Source organism: Triturus cristatus, chromosome 8 (assembly GCF_964204655.1).
Source record: "Triturus cristatus chromosome 8, aTriCri1.1, whole genome shotgun sequence".
NCBI classification, from domain to species: domain Eukaryota; kingdom Metazoa; phylum Chordata; class Amphibia; order Caudata; family Salamandridae; genus Triturus; species Triturus cristatus.
The window spans coordinates 1652556982-1652573189 of NC_140591.1; the positions used below are offsets into that span (position 1 = coordinate 1652556982).

General features: G+C 46.7%; 1 protein-coding gene across 3 annotated transcripts in view; it reads left to right on the top strand.

Annotated features, from left to right (window-relative positions):
- Positions 1-16208, top strand: part of LOC146808495 (transient receptor potential cation channel subfamily M member 2-like) — a 1799999-nt gene that overhangs the window by 232453 nt on the left and 1551338 nt on the right. For all 3 annotated transcript variants that reach the window (XM_085623580.1, XM_085623581.1, XM_085623582.1), the window contains one exon: positions 13535-13694. In XM_085623580.1, the coding sequence (XP_085479706.1) occupies positions 13535-13694 (160 nt within the window). The remainder of the gene's footprint in view (positions 1-13534; positions 13695-16208) is intronic.

Genomic DNA, 16208 nt, shown 5'->3' on the forward strand with positions numbered 1-16208 from the left:
AAATAAGGAAAAAGGTAGGCAATAGCACACATCCCTGTCTCACTCCACATTGGATTGAGATTTGATCTGTTGTTTGGTAGTTCGCCCCCCACCTTACTTGAACTGTATTTGACAGGTGTGGTCAAATTAAAATTTCTAAAGGTTGCATGGTAGGCCCATCTCTTTCAATACCCTTCAGAGACTAGCTCGGGGTACTAGGTCAAACGCGGACTGTAAAATCAACAAAGGCCACCTATAACATTCCACCTTTGATGGCCATATCCTTCCAGTAAATACACAAAAAGCGGGAAACCTGGTCCAGTTAATGTTAATGTTAACATGGAAGCCTGCCTGATAGTCACTCAAGATGTGGGACTCAAGGATAAAGGCCTGGATCCTAACCAATAGCTGTTTGCCGAAAAGTTCTGTGTACAAACAATCAGTAAGATGTATTGGTCTGTAACTAGCTGGGGTAGCTCTGTCACCCTTCTTATAAATGGGAATGATTTCTGCTGTCTTCCACGATGGGGGAATGCTTATACCTGAGGCAATAGCATTGGATAGCCTATTAATAATGGGGCCTCAGACAGAAAGATCCTCTCGATACAAATCATTGTGGATTCTATCCGGCCTGGAGCTCGAGATGGAACACACAAGCGAATAGCTGATTGGGTTTCTTCAATAGAAAAAAAGGGCTTCTGCCACACCCATTGGGTCTTCCCCTCTACTTTCAGCAGAAACTTCAGCCTCTCCATTGCTTGGCGCATAGAGGTTCCCAAAGTGGGACACCCACTCATCTGGTTGTACTGTAAACACCAATAGGCTGCATTTTTCCAAAGAATCTAAGAGTCCTTGGATGTCAGTGTTCTTTGGAGTGAGGACCAAAGGAAGTCTTCCCACTTCTTCTTTGCTGTCATTATTGATTGTTTGTATCTTGCTCTCCATGCGGACGTTAGATTTTTCTGCCCGCACCAAATCCCCCTTTGTTTTCCTACAGTCCTGGTTGTACCAGGCTACCTTGAAAATCGTGCCAAAGCTGTGTCTTATCCTCGGCCTGTTTCGCCCTTGCATGATTTGGCCAACAGATCCCTGATCTCATTATAGAGAAGTTCATGATGAGTGCTCAAGTACCTGGCTACTTCTTCTTTGGTATGATCGGCCAGCTCTTCCATCACCATACAAACTTTGCCTTTGGCTATATCCAGAGCCCCTGGGTGTTCCCCCACCCAGCCCCATCTGATGGTTCTCTGAAGATTGGTGAGGGATAGGACACCGAAGTCACACCTGCGCTATATATCAGGTACAGGTTCCCCCCGAGATCTGTAGGGTGATGGAAAGAGCATTGTGGTCGCTATCTGTTCTTTTGACCACTACCATATCATACACTAGAGGCCAGAGTTTGTATTCATTCAAGCAACAGTAAATTCTACTGGTGGGCCAGGTCTATTAAAAGTTGGTTCGCCATTTGGGTCAGATTTCGTTCTCCCATTGGTGGCTCTTATGTCATGTTGCAATGTAAGGGCCAAAACCTGTCCTCCTATCTTAGTCCATCTGACTGGGGGGTAGGTCTAACTTTGGGATTTGCCACGTGTGGTCCCACTCCTGGGTCAAATCTAGTGGGGTAAGGGAGAGGGGTTCAAAGGTGTAGTTAAAATCACCAGTCACTAGCACTGGAACATTATCTAGGGCTTCAGACAAAACTTAATCCAGAATTCGAATTGTATTAATTTCCTCGTTGCCCCGGACAACTCTATTATAGACATTAAAGATCCTAACTTTCCGACCAGTATATACCACCAGATTTAGTGCCAGGATGTCTAGGGAATCTAAATGGACCAGCTTCACTTTTGATCCTAGGGCAGTTTTAACCCAAATTGCTAGACCGCCTGATGGTCTACCCATCTCTTTCCTAGTCCATTTAGGCCATATTCAGAGAACCCACTTCTATGCGGGGTGCACAGACTCCAGGTTTCTTGAAATAGTATCACATTATGAAGGTTCACGAAGGAGCACCAATCGGGATCTGCTAGCAGTTTTGAAATCTCTGCCACGTTCCAAACCAAGACCGTTAGGTGTCAATGGCATGCTTTAACACCACTGTGATCCGTACTAAGGTCGGTACTTTCCTCTCCTTACTCAGTTGCAGGGGGGTAACAGGTCCTTCCCTCCTTAAACCCAAGGGAGATGGTATGCAATAGCCCTCAGCATGTATGCCCAACCCCAGATGGGGTGGGGCTTCAGGCTGAATCGCAATCACATTGGAGCTAGAGGGCCAAATAGGTTCATTTTGGGGCAACCAGCCTCCTATCCAAAGTCACCCTTGCCTTCCTGTGTCATCTATATCAGTTGAGGGCTCTCCTAACAAGCCTGACCTACGAAACTTTGTATCTAGCCTTTCCGGTGGTCTGTATCTAATAGAGATGGAGGTATTGGCAGTGGAAATAGTCTGGGAGTTAATAGACATTAGGCCATCAACTGTGGCCTTGTGGAAAAAACTAACTTTAACCATGTCCGCTGACTTCCCTGGGAAAGATAATCTTTCGACATACTTGATGTCATCCCTTACGATTGAATAGCAGTGCCGGGTAGACCTGAACCAGTGGATCACCTTATTCTTAAAGGAATCCGTATCTTTGAACCCATCTTTGCGGGGTTTGGGTACCTCTGCTAAATAGATCACAGCTTTGTTGCCCTGGGCATTGGATCTGGTATAAATGTCAACCTTCACTACCCCCTTTCCAGGTATTCCCCCAAAGCCAGCAAAGATTGACCTTCGTCTGTTGGGACCTTGCCTTTGTCCATCTCCCTCACCAACCCTCCAGCATGTGAGCTACCTTGAAGGGTCCATGGCGTGTTAATATAGGTGTTACTGGAACAACAACCACTAGGGTGGGGAGCAAAGTTGGGTGTCAGCCAGGGACGAGGGGCACTGTGCAATAATCCAGCGTCATTCACCCTTGGAAACCCCAGGCGTGTAGCAGAAGCTCCATTCACAGCACTAAGCGTAAATACTCTTGAGATCCGGAGGTTCTACCATCTTTGTATATTTCAGAGGGTACCAAAGCACTAATTATCCTTGTATTAGATTCATCCTGACCTGACTCAAAAGCCAAGGGATGCCCGTCTCACTAATGCCTGAGATAAGAATAAAGTGTGACATAGACCTTATCTGGTTCTATCTCAGGGCTTTCTGATTCATTGCTAAGGCAGCTTGACATTTTTCAAAGGCATCAGAATGCAGAGTATGATCAGTTTTGCCTTTCTCCTTAGAAGGTGTAAACTTGGAAGGCTTCCCAGAGTTCTCAGTGCACATGATGTTGACCTCTTCTCTCCTTAACAGGGGTAGCAGTACGGAAAACACATTTGGGTTCTTAAGCTGTTTGCCAAGCAACCTTAAAACTGAACAGTCATCTGGACTGTGTTGCCAAAAGCCTCAGGCAAACCGTGGACCAGCATGTAAGAATTTACTTGTTCCTATCTCAGCTCCTGATATTGGAGAGTGTTGTCTCCTCTGACAGGAACAACATGCAGTGGTAAGTTAATCAGACTAAGATATTAAGGATTTGTTCACAGCCAAAAGTTCAATATATTGTTTTAGGAATGGTAGTTTCAATAACCCCAATTCCCTTCAATTTGATCTACATGTGGTCTTTCACTCACCAACCTAATTAATGGAGCACAGCCAGACATAAATAGGGGGTGCCACCTGGGTGAAGGAGTAGTGAAAGTGATAATTAGGAAAGTGCAACTAGGAATCTGTATAAAAAGCCTGTTGTGCAGAAAATTGTTGCAATACCCTTGCGCCCTCCAGAAAAGGACATTTTCTCTGGTGAAGAAGGGTGTGGGGAAGAAAAACAGGTGAGTAGACAGAGGTAAAAAAGACACACGTCTCATGCTACCAGTTACACTATCTCAACATTCTGGTCCTGAAGTAGAGATTCAAGCAGAAATTAGGGGGGCGAGGAGGCTGCTCACGAGATAGCACACAGTATCAAGGCTCCCCTTGCTGCAGATATCCTCAACTAGCTCTAGAGAAAACCCCAAGGACTTGTAAAATTGTTAGGGGCTTATTTAGGGTTAGGCTGAGTGGGGGAGGGGGGGGGGGGATAAGGTAAAAGAGAGTCATACCCACCCTACCAAATCCATGGTTTCCACACTCTGTTCAGAGTGGGGGCAACCGCTGGGTAAACACCGGCAGAGCCTTCACTTCCTCCACCAGTGGTAAACCTTGACCCAGCAGTCCGTCCGCCAAAAGGCCACTGGCATACAGTAACAGTTATCTTCTTCTAATTAGAGCAGGACAACTGTCAATCATTTTCCCTGATGACACGGAAAATGATTAATGGTCCCTTTTGTGGTATGAGCATAAATGGCCCACGGGTCCTGTACCGCTCTGCTATGCGGTGATGGCCGGGCCTTGACATGCGGTGTGGTCTAGAACAAATGACTCCGAGGCTGTGATAATACCATTAGTGGGTCTACTCACCCCACCTGCCCGGCCCACTTCATTAAGCCTTATGTGTCACAGAGCTTTAGTATTCAAACCCCTATGCTTACACTCTGCAGGCCATTGACTAGCACTCTAGTTACGTCACTGGGCACAACACTACATTCCTCCTTTATTTTAAAACAGCTGCAGCATAACTTAACACATCAACATCCGTACAGACTAAAGGCGTTGGTTTTAAACTCGTAAGTCAGCAACTAGCATGACAAGAGCTCAGTGAAGAACAAGTATAGAAGACTTCGAGTTACTTGGAGCTCCAGGACAGGAGCTTACACAGCATAACCTCTCAGAAGAGGGGAAGGCACAGGATTGCTTTTCATACCATACCTCTGTAGAACCGTCACCTTGGGTATACTCATCTCCACCCTCCCTTACAGATTCGGGAGAGCTTCTTGATCAGCCTTCCACTACTGAGGTCTCTTCGATGTCACCTAAGTCAGCATCAGTCACTTCAACACGGGGACGGGGAGGGCATGACGAGTAGAATCATTTAAAATGAGAAATATTCTGTGACAATTCTTTCTCACCTCGTTGAGCACTCACTTTGGTGCCATAAATGCAACTGATGGTCCATGTATGGCGTGCACAGGGCAGTCTAAATTTGCTGCCTGGGAATCAGTCTTTCATTAAGACTTAGTCAACCACCTTGAGGTGGGATCATTTGGCATGACGGCGCTGACTGGCTTGTGTGGTGGCATCCTGATGTTTGGTCAGGACATGCTGATCATCTGCTTGGCTTGGGGTCCAGTCTGGGTGATGAGGGATTGAGACTTGCACCACGCGCCCCATGAGCCGTTGTCAGGGAGTTTGTCCCGTGGTGGAGTGGCGCATTTGGCGGTACTCACGGAGAAGAGATAAGATGGCACACTTATAGGGCTGTTGACTGCAGTGTGCAATCCTGATGACTTTATTTAAAGTTCTCAGGGAGCGTTCCACCTCCCAGTTGGCTTGCAGCCAATGGGGGTGACCTTCTTGTGGGGGACGTTTAATGACTTCAGGTACTTTTACTTCTTGTCTGTGAAGTTGTGGGCCATTGTCAGCTCTCAGCTCTCTAAGCAGACCATGAGGGGCCATGGCTTTCTCCAGTTTAGGCAGTACCTCATGTGCTCCCTGAGAGGCAATTATTTCGACTTCCGGGTACTTGGAATAATCATCAATAATTGCCATTGCATACCTCCAACCTGGCAGACTACCAAAGTCAAGGCTGGCGCACACCCACATCTGTTGGGGTCCCTTCTCCGTTATCATAGGGGGTAGGGTTGTATTAGAGTCTCCACATACTCATCTATGAGTGTGAACCATACTCTTGTGCTCAGCCGATTCTTGGTCTTGACCATTCGTAAATGGCCAGCGTGGGTGCACTGCTAAACCTGATTTGCTGGACTTGCGGAGATCACAAGACAATGCCCATGCAAAAGGCAAACCGGAGTCAGAAGCTAATTCATGCCTGTTAGACCTGGCACCACTGGCGTGAGTCTCCCTTCCATTTTTCGCTGTGTCTTGTCTGTTTTTTGCTGGTAATAGATGCTCTGGGCGCTGTGCCACTGCCATTCAGTGCCACAGCGCGAATGCTCCCTGTGTAAAGATGACATGTGAATTGGTATATCCATGATTGGCTTATTTGGTTTGCCTGTTAGTCCCTAGTAGCGTGGCCTGTGTGTGCCCAGGGCTGGTAAACCAAATGCTGCTGGTGGGCCTGCAGCGCTGGTTTGCGCCACCCACAGAAGCAGCTTGTAAAGTGTGTCTCAAACCTGCCACTGCAGTGTCTGTGTGCAGTCCAGAACTGCCATCTTGGCTGTGAAGTGCACCCACTTCCCAGCCCCTGAACCTTCCCTTGGCATCATGTAAGCCGCCCCTATGGTAGGGTGCATTGTATGTGTAAGGTAGGACATGCTCTGATGTGTGTAGCATGTCCTGGTAGTGAATTACACCCAATTTCGTTTTTCACTACTGAAAGGCTACCTGTTCTCCATAGGCCAGAATGGGAGGTTAGGCTATTACATTTTATAGTCCTAACTGACCCATAGAACATGGTAGAAAAACGAATTTAGTATGCCTGAGCTCAGAATATTAAAATACATCTTTTAGTGTAGTATATTTTTATATTCTGTGTTTGAAAATACCACTTTTAGAAAGTAGGTATTTTCTTGCATAAGCCTTCCAGTGTGCTCTGCTGTTATGTGTATTGGCTGTCTGGTTTTGGAGGGACAGGGCATGCTGAGTCAGACCTGGGTTGAATATACAGATCTGCATTGGAGTATGGGGAGGGGTAGCTCCTGGACCTGAATAGGGCTGTGCCTGGCAAGGTGAATGCTGGCTCCACCTCCCACTGTGCGTCTGATGGCAGACCCCCTCTTTCTGAAAGGAAGGATGCAGCCTGGTAAACAAAGTGCTCCAGGGCTGGGCAGAACTGGTTCTGGCTGGGTTCAGTGAGTTGTGACTCTTTAGAACAAAGACTTTGGGGGTATAAATATCTGTGCTGAAACCCCTACAATTGGTATTGCTCCTGGACAACAAGAAGAACCTCTGTCCGTGTAACTGAAGGAATCCGCAGGAGAGGACTTTGAAGGAACTTTTATTTTTGCTACAGCAATCACCCAAGTGCTAGAAGAGAGCTTGCCTCCAGCAGGAGTCTCAGGCACATCAGACTCCACCATCAGCCTCCTGTTTCCTCCCAGCGGGGATTTCTATCTGCAGGTGAGGCTCCTGTGAGTTCCAGGGCCTCTAGTTCTACTGTGGAGAAGAGAGTGCTGAAAATTGGCGCGGACGCCCGTTAGCGAGCCGCTGCAGCTGAACAGCGTAAGGAAAATCGTCGCGCTGCTGCCGCCGACTGCTCGCTACCGGAGATCATCGCATCACCTGTCTGCGGACTGCCAAACGCTCGCTAACCCGAAGATTACTGCATTGCATGTTTGCGGGCCTCAAAGTGCTCGCTAACCAAAGATCATCGCATCGAGTTCATCGCTTCACGACATCGCAGCGTGGATGCTGAGCGTTCGCCATTTTTATCGCATCGGGATCGTTGCTCCCTCGCGGAGCGCCATTTCTTTTCATCGCAACAAGATCGCACACGCAACAGGCTCGGCGCATCATCCTCAATTTGCGGCAAGGATTTAATCGCATCGCCGGCTTAGCGTGTAGAAGTTTGTCGCTTTGTCCTCCACACACATCAGCGCATCATCCTCCCTTGCGGCAAGGATTCAACGCATCGCTGGTTAGCGTAAGGAAAATCATCGCTACAACTCCTTAGCGACATTTTTGTTGCTTTGCTACAGAATCCAGGTATCTTGTGAGTAAAAGGGTCGCAGAGACCACTGCCTTGAACTGAACTCCTCTTTGCACACCTTGAACTATTTTTGCAGCATTTTTAGAGTAACCCTGTTTTCCTAGTATTGTGGATTTTTACAGTTATTGGTCTTGTGTTAAGTCTATATATAAAGATACTTATTTTTATAACTACTTGAGTGGTGTCCCTTTGTAGTGTTCTTCACTATGTTACTGTGTATGGTCATAAATGCTTCACACACTGCCTCTGAGATAAGCCTAACTGCTCGTGCTACGTTACCACAGGGTTGAGCAGGGGTTATCAAAGGGTGTAGCCCGCTTACTCTGACTTAGGAAGAAGGGTCCCTACTTGGAAAGTGGCCAGCCATTGCCAACTAGAGACCCTCATTTCTAACCATGCCGTACATTGTGTAAGCTTTGCAGAATGTGTTGGGCCACTCCGGACTGCTTCTAGTGCTCTCTTAGGGCACTCATCAGGAGCAGTAGCATGTCGTATCTTTTCCACCAAGATTGGCAGGGGCAGGAGTGATCGGTGATGTACTGTACATTTTCTCGAGTTTCATTGGCTTCTGCCTCTTCTGGGGTGGCAGCTCAGGGATGTCTCCACAGGCAGTTGGCAGGGTTGGTCATGCCTGGGTGATAATCTACCTGGCAATTGTAGTTCTTCAGATAAAGTATCCATTTTTCCATTTGAGGTGATGGCTTCAATACGGTCCCTTGGCAGAGTGGAATGAGGGGTTTGTGATTGGTAGTGACTACGAACGGCTGGCCATAGACATACAGATGGAAGTGACGGCACCCCCAGTGTATTGCAATTGCTTCCTTCTCAATTTGCAAGTACCGTTGCTCAGTCTAGGTAAGGGTCTGACTCGCAAATGCTACGGGTATCGACTCCCCATTCTCAGGACGCTGCATCAGCACTGCTCCTTGTCCCTTCAGACCAGCGTCAACCACAATGGTGGTTTCCTTCCTTGGATCATAGTACATAAGCCTGGTGTCAGTTGACAGAGCAGCTCTGGTGGCCTGGAAGGCTCATTCTTGTTCTTCGCCCCAGTGCCACAAGGTTGCCAACTTCAGGAGCTCTCAGGGAGGTTGTGTCAAGTTGTTCAGATCTTTTCGAAAGCAGCCACAATACCACGAAAACACCCAGAAAGCTGTAATCTTCAGATGCTGGTGGGGCTGCCTGTTTGATGATGCGTACTTTTTCAGGGTCAGTTGCTACACCTTCCAAGGACAAAGTGTATCCGAAGAAGTTTAATAATTGCTAACTCATATTTGCTATGGTAGAGAGTGAGTCCTGAATCTTGTATCCACTGGAGGGCACTCCTGAGCTGGGCATTGTGCTCTGGGATAGACTTTGCATACACCAAAATGTTGTCATTGACATTCACTATTCCAGGCAGGCCTGCCAGGCATTCTTGTATCGTGTTCTCAACCACTTAGGTGGCACTTGAAATGCCAAAATCTAGTCTTCTGTAGTGCCACAGACCCACAGGAGTTGAGATGCCATTGATGTACTCCGCCAAAGTAAGTTGATGGTAGCCAGATCTGAGGTCTACCTTTGAAATCCTGCAGGCTCCACTCAACTCTCCTATCAGGCCATCGATGGTGGGGGTAAAATTACATTACCCTTTTATTGCCATAATAGGGAGCCTCATGTCTATCATATGCATACCTAACCGGGTTATTTTGGCTTCCTGGTCACCACAATGGGAGACACCCATGGGATGGGCCCTGATACCTTCTCTATTATCCCAGCAGCTTCCAGCTTCTCTAGCTCTTTCTCCACTTGAGGCCTCAGATGAAAGATGATCATCCTGTGTCGCAGGGCTACTGGATGCACAGATCAGTGGATTAGAAGTTTTATTTCTTTTCTCTTCAACCACCCAGTGCCTTCAAACACTTAAAGGAATTCTACCAAGAGTGTGAGTCTCCTTCCAGGTTAACTCCAAAATAGATTGACAAGTGCTTCCGCGGTGCAGCACACCAGCTACATGCCATGGCTTCCCTTGGTGTCATAGATGAGGGAATCCAAGGATTGAGGCCCATGAGTGATGAGCATTTGGAAGTTTACTCTGATGAGGAGAGGTTTGGTTTGCTCATATGCAAACACTTTGGTCACCATTTTATGGAGGGTCAGTGGCCGTTGTAGAATCTGTTAGGCTGCAGCAGACAGTAGGTTGATGGACGCTCTGATGTCCAAGGTGGTTAGTACGAGATGTAATCCCACTTGTATCTGGCATTGTGGTGATGTTGAGACTCCACCACTATCCCTATTTTGAAAACTGAGTGAATAGTGTGTTTGACATCCTCATTGTCATCCATGTCGCTGTCCTGTTTGTGTTTTGGACATCGCACTGACAGTGGGACGGGTCGCCATCCCCTTTGCTTGAGCAACACACTTTAGCGAAGTGAGTATATTCTGTGCACCCTGCACACTTGCCTTTTTCGGGTCAGTCAGTTGGGCGGTGCATGGTGCGTTTTGATGACCCTCCTGCTTTGGGTTACTGTAATTTCGGTGTAAGCATGATGAAGTTACCAGGCTCAGAGTTTATGGTTTTATGTAGGGCAGCTCCATAGAGGAAGCATTGGTTTTGACATGTTCCTTGGTCTGTACCATAGTCAAAATGTCCACCATAGACTTTCCTGATTCCAGCAGGATGGATTTGCTGAGTTTTGCTGACGTGCGCCCTTGAATTATCTGACCCCCCAGGATATTGCAAAAACAACAGGTGAAACCCCGAAACCGGTACTAGGATGCTTGTCTCCAGTCCAGGGAGGACCTGGCTTGGCAGTTCGGGCTGGACTGTTCCCATGGGGCACAGGGTCAAGACTGATTTGCATATGCCAGGTCTAAACTGGGGTGGCATGGTGAGCAAAAGAAAGACTGGGGGTGAATGTTTTGATTTGTTCTGCTTCCGTCCATCAATTGTGTGTCTTGTGCTTTCTCGCCCCAGGATATTGCGGCATGGATTAGCAAATTTAGTGGCACAAATGTGGAAATTTAGCGGTACAAATATGGAAATTTAGCTGCATTTTTGCTGCACTTTCTTTTACTCAATCATTCATTTTCAGACTGAAATCAATGGAAACTGTTTTATCAGAGTATTCCACTTTGCAGTAGGCATTTTAAAAAGTGTCTGCGAATTCTCATGGGCTCGCCAATTCCTTTAGTCCGCCTGTTGTCTAGTCTGGAGAAAGATACATTTTCATAGTCCTGGTTAGCAATAGGTTTGAGGAAAGAGTTGAGCGCTGTTTTAAGGGTCTCATGTGTTTTTAGGGTCGTTTCTGTGAGTGTCTTGGAGACTCTATGAATGCCCCAGCCTGCTAGGTGTAGTATCATGGCCCTTTTACGTTCATCATCATCTACCTCAGTTACTTCAAGACATAGCCCCATTCTCTGTACCCAGTCTCTCCACATGGTCGCTTGTGCAGATGGGGGGCGCCATCTATGATGGATGGCTTAATGTCACCAACCTGCACTGTCCAGAAGTGATGGCACTGTGTGGCAGAGTAGACTGGGGCACTCTCCCCACCTTGGGGTGTGATCATACCAGCAGCATTGCACCGTGTCTCAGATGCCAGGGCATTCTGCAGAGGTCAGGGTATGCGCTGTTCCACACACAGACAGGCCAACGCGGCACGAGAACCGCGGACCCCCAGGAAGTGCACGGCTGTTGCACACGGCTTTGCACAGCCGATGGGTGACTTGGACAGAGGGCACTACCACCCTTGTTTGTAGTTTGTTGTGTTGTGAGCATGAATGACTGGTGGCCAGCACGGCTGTGCGGTGCGGCGCTGGTTGGGCCTTGACTCGTGGTGGTGCCTAGAACAAATAAATGACTCAGAGACCCATTGCAGGGAAAAATCGACACTGCCTGTTGGGTCATTAGTTTTTTGTTTTCATGAAAAAAAATCCCTCTTTGGAAGTTTGCTTTTAGAAAAAAAAAAAACAGCCCTTTGAATACAGCAGCGAGATTCCTGTCAGGCGCACAGTGACCTATAAATATGATGAGTTTCTCTCTGCCAGGGGAACAGAAGTCATGACCTTTAACCCCCTCTGGGGTGGCAGGCTGCCCGGAAACAGGGCGAATAAAGCCCCTAGTCAGGCACTGATGACTGAGGCAACGACTAAAGTATTAAAAAAGTGATGGATGGAATGCTTGAAATAATCTCCGCCACAGGTCACTGGGGCTGCATCCCAATCCATTGTTATTTTGGACAGCAGGCCACCTCAGTTTGCACCCAGTCACATGAAAATCAGTCCAGACCCTGCTCTAATAGGAATAGTCCAGCCCAAAATACCAGGCTAAGTCCTCCCTGAACCCGAACACAAGCAACCCAGGCCTGATTGGGAGGGGCACATCAGGAACAATACATGTTGTGGCAGCTGTGCAGAAAAACAAGAGCATTTTTCCTTCAAGTATCTCCAGCAATGCAGTAATCAGAACACTCAAAGTATGGAGATCAAGTACATACCCAAGTTAAATAGAGGACAGAAGCAGATGGACACGAGATGTGATAGACAAAGTAAAGTCAAAGAACCAAGGCTACAGAGCAGCAAACAAGGAGGTTTAAATGGTGCTGGAAGCTGTAGACGTGAATGTGATTGACTTACTATTGGTTACTTGGGTAATGTGACTTGTGGTTTCATGTTAACCCTTAGGGGTATTGGTGCTTTTTAAATCGTTTTGGTACTTTAAGGCGGCAGAATGACAAAAGCAGATACATAACTTTCATGCCTCCATAATCAAATACACAATAACACCAAATGTGAAAGGATTGGTGGCTTATCTGGTGGTTACTGACAGGTGGTCTGAAGCAATGGAAGAAATGCTGACGAGCTATTTAATAAAATGTTTGTACAACCATGTTCTAGATTAATCTCCTACCAATCACTGTTACAACAGCATTGACAAAGTACACTGACAGTGATATTAGAAGATGAATATCTCATGTGACACTCCAGAGGAGGGTCCCCTCACCTGCTGCCCAGCCCCCACTGGGAGAGGAAGCCCCCTCCTCTGAGGCCACCAAGGGCTGGATCCTGCCTCCTCTAGCTGGGCTCTGCACGGTTGATGTAAGGACCTGTCCTCTGCACATCTAATGTAACCCGTTGGCACTTTGTGGATAAACTACGGATGTATGACATTACAACGCGGGTTTTTACCACGCGTGCAGTTACATCGCATGCGTTACAACGCATGCGATGTTACAACGCTATGCCATTAGAACGCAAGTCTTTACATCGACTTGCGCTAGACGGCGTGCTGACATTAAAAAAGTGTAATTTACTATTCCAACTCCAGTCCACTTAACAGTAGGGAAGGTGTTGGGATAGTAAACTACACTATTTGTAATGTTAGCACGCCATCTAGCGCAAGTCGATGTACAGACTTGCGTTGTAATGGCATAGCGTTGTAACATTGCATGCGTTGTAACGCATGCGATGTAACTGCACAGCGTGGTAATAACCGCGTTGTAATGGCTGTTCCCCATAAACTACACTTTTGTTAAATTGGGTTGTCCAGGAGAACCATGCGCTGTTTTTATTCCCTTTTGTATATTTGCTCCTGTAGTATCCATTGACATTGAATACATGTCTAGGTTGTTTAAAAACAACTGTCTGTTTATCAAATGTTGTCTTCTGTGTCTATGGACCAGTGGTGTTTCTCTGAAAGTCTGCACCCGACTGCTCAAGTCCACCTTTCCCTGTCCTGTAGCTCCCCCGCCCACACTTCCTGCTCTGTTTGTTTCCCTCAGGGAGGAGGTGTGCCGCTGTGGAAATGCCAAGAGCCAGCACAAGCATGAGAACAGGAACCACACTGAACTAGAATGGAACCCGGTGACGCACATCGAAGAGATGCCAACCAATGCCTTTGGGGAGTTGAAATTCAGAGGCCTCGGAAACAAGAAAGCAAAGGTGAGTAATGGCTGAGGGGCTGAACTCTTGCTTGAGGCAGCACTTGACACAGTTGAGTAAAACAAGAATCAGGGCGCCAGTTAATCGCAAAAGCCCTGAGTGCCCCACCCCCCATGCTGGAAGTGAATGAAGTTTGGTCACAATTATTACACCACATTGCAAATGACCAACAAAGACAAGCCTGTGAAACCCATGCAACTCTACTTTCAATGCACCTTCTTTTCATGCACCAAAGGCACCAGTGATTTTAGAAGGCGGATAGCAAGAAGTATTGAGGTGGAGAACGCTGAATGTAGGTTATTAGATTAACGGTCGTTACATGCTTGACTGTCCAAAAACTTGGAGCAGTCCTGGCCACAGTCTGAAGAACCTCAGTAGCAAACATAGAACATCCAGTGCCTTCAGTGTATAGAGAACCAAAGTGGCAGAGGTGCTGGTGAGAAGGGAGTGGTATGATGAACGTCAGGGACCAATCAGCAGAGAGTCAGTGAGGTATGATGAACGCCAGGGACCAATCAGCAAAGAGTCAGTGAGGTATGATGAATGCCAGGGACCAATCAGCAGAGAGTCCGTGAGGTATGATAAACGCCAGGGGCCAATCAGCAGAGAGTCAGTGAGGTATGGTGAACGCCAGGGATCAATCAGCAGAGAGTCAGTGAGGTATGATGAATGCCAGGGGCCAATCAGCAGAGAGTCAGTGAGGTATGATGAACGCCAGGGACCAATCAGCAGAGAGTCAGTGCCCTATAATGTGAAAGAGCACCATTCACTTCACACTGTGCCCATCAATGAACTTTAAAGTATCTGCCAACTGTCTGGGAGGCTCCGTCAGGAGGCGGGAGGTGGCCACGCTGCAGTCTGGACCACTACTGGCCTGGAGAACCACTAGAGGTGCAAGCAGTGAACAAACAAAACTTATCTTTATTCTTTAAATCTTAAGACTCAGGAAATAAGATCTCCCTACATAAACACAATAGATTCCTTAGACAAACATCATAACAGAAAGCCAGACTCTGAGCCAGCAAAAGCTATATAACTCTGTGTGTCAGAATATATAGCTACTCAAAGACTGCTAGGGAAATGACCATGCTAGAGGAAGGAAAATAAGGATAAATAGATTAATGTTTTTAAAAAAAGTGAATTTTAAACTCAGTAAAATTAATGATAAGCTTAAGACGGTTGAGAATTGGACCTGCCTTATATTGACGAAAGATATACCATTGCCTGAGCAGTGAATATTGCTGGTGTTGTTAGACCTGTGCCTATATTGTCACAAGATATACTATTGCCTGAGCAGTGGATATGACTGGTGTTGTTGGAGCTGCGCCTATATTAACGCAAGATATACTATTGCCTAAGCTCTGGATATTGTTGGTGTTGTTGGACCTGCGCCTATATTCACACAAGACAAACTATTGCCTGGGCGATGGATATTGTTGGTGTTCTTGGACCTGCGCTTATATTGACACAAGACATATTATTGCCTGAGCAGTGGATATTGCTGCTATTGTTGGACCTGCGCCTATATTGACACAAGACATATTATTGCCTGAGCAGTGGATATTGCTGCTATTGTTGGACCTAAGCCTATATTAACGCAAGATATACTATTGCCTGAGCAGTGGATGTTGTTTTTGTTGTTGGACCTGAGCCTATATTGATTCAAGATATACTTTTGCTTGAGCAGTGAATATTTCTGGTGCTGTTGGACCTGAGCTTATAGTGACACGAGATATACTATCGGCAGGGCAGTCAATATTGCTGGTGAAGTTGGACCTGCGCCTATATTGACACACTATATGCTATTGCCAGACCCGTGGATATTGTTGGTATTGTTGGACCTGCGCCTATATTCACGCAAGACACACTATTGCCTGAGCGATGGATATTGTTGGTGTTCTTGGACCTGCGCCTATATTGACACAAGACATATTATTGCCAGAGCAGTGGATATTGTTCGCATTGTTGGATATGAGCTTTTGTTGATGGAAGATATACTATTTTCTGAGCAGTGAATATTGCTGGTGTTGTTGGACCTGAGCCTATATTTATGCAAGATATACTATTGCCAGAGCAGTGGATATTGTTGGTGTTGTTGGACCTGCGCTTATATTCAAGCAAGGCATACAATTGCCAGAGCAGTGGATATTGTTGGACTTGCACCTGTATTGATGGAAGGTATACTATTGCCTGAGCAGTGCTTCTTGTTGGTGTTGTTGGACTTGTGTCTATATTGACTCAAGATATGCTATTGCCTAAGCTTTGGATCTTGTTGGTGTTGTTGGACTTGTACCTATATTGACGCATGATATGGTATTGCCCAAGCTCTGGATTTTGTTTGTATTGTTGGACCTGGGCCTATATGCATGCAACACATACTAATACCTGAGCAGTGGATATTGTTGGACCTGTGCCTATATTCACGCATGACATACTATTGCCTGAGCAGTGGAAATTGTTGTGTTGTTGAACCTGCGCCTATATGGACTCAAGATATACTATTGCCAGACCAGG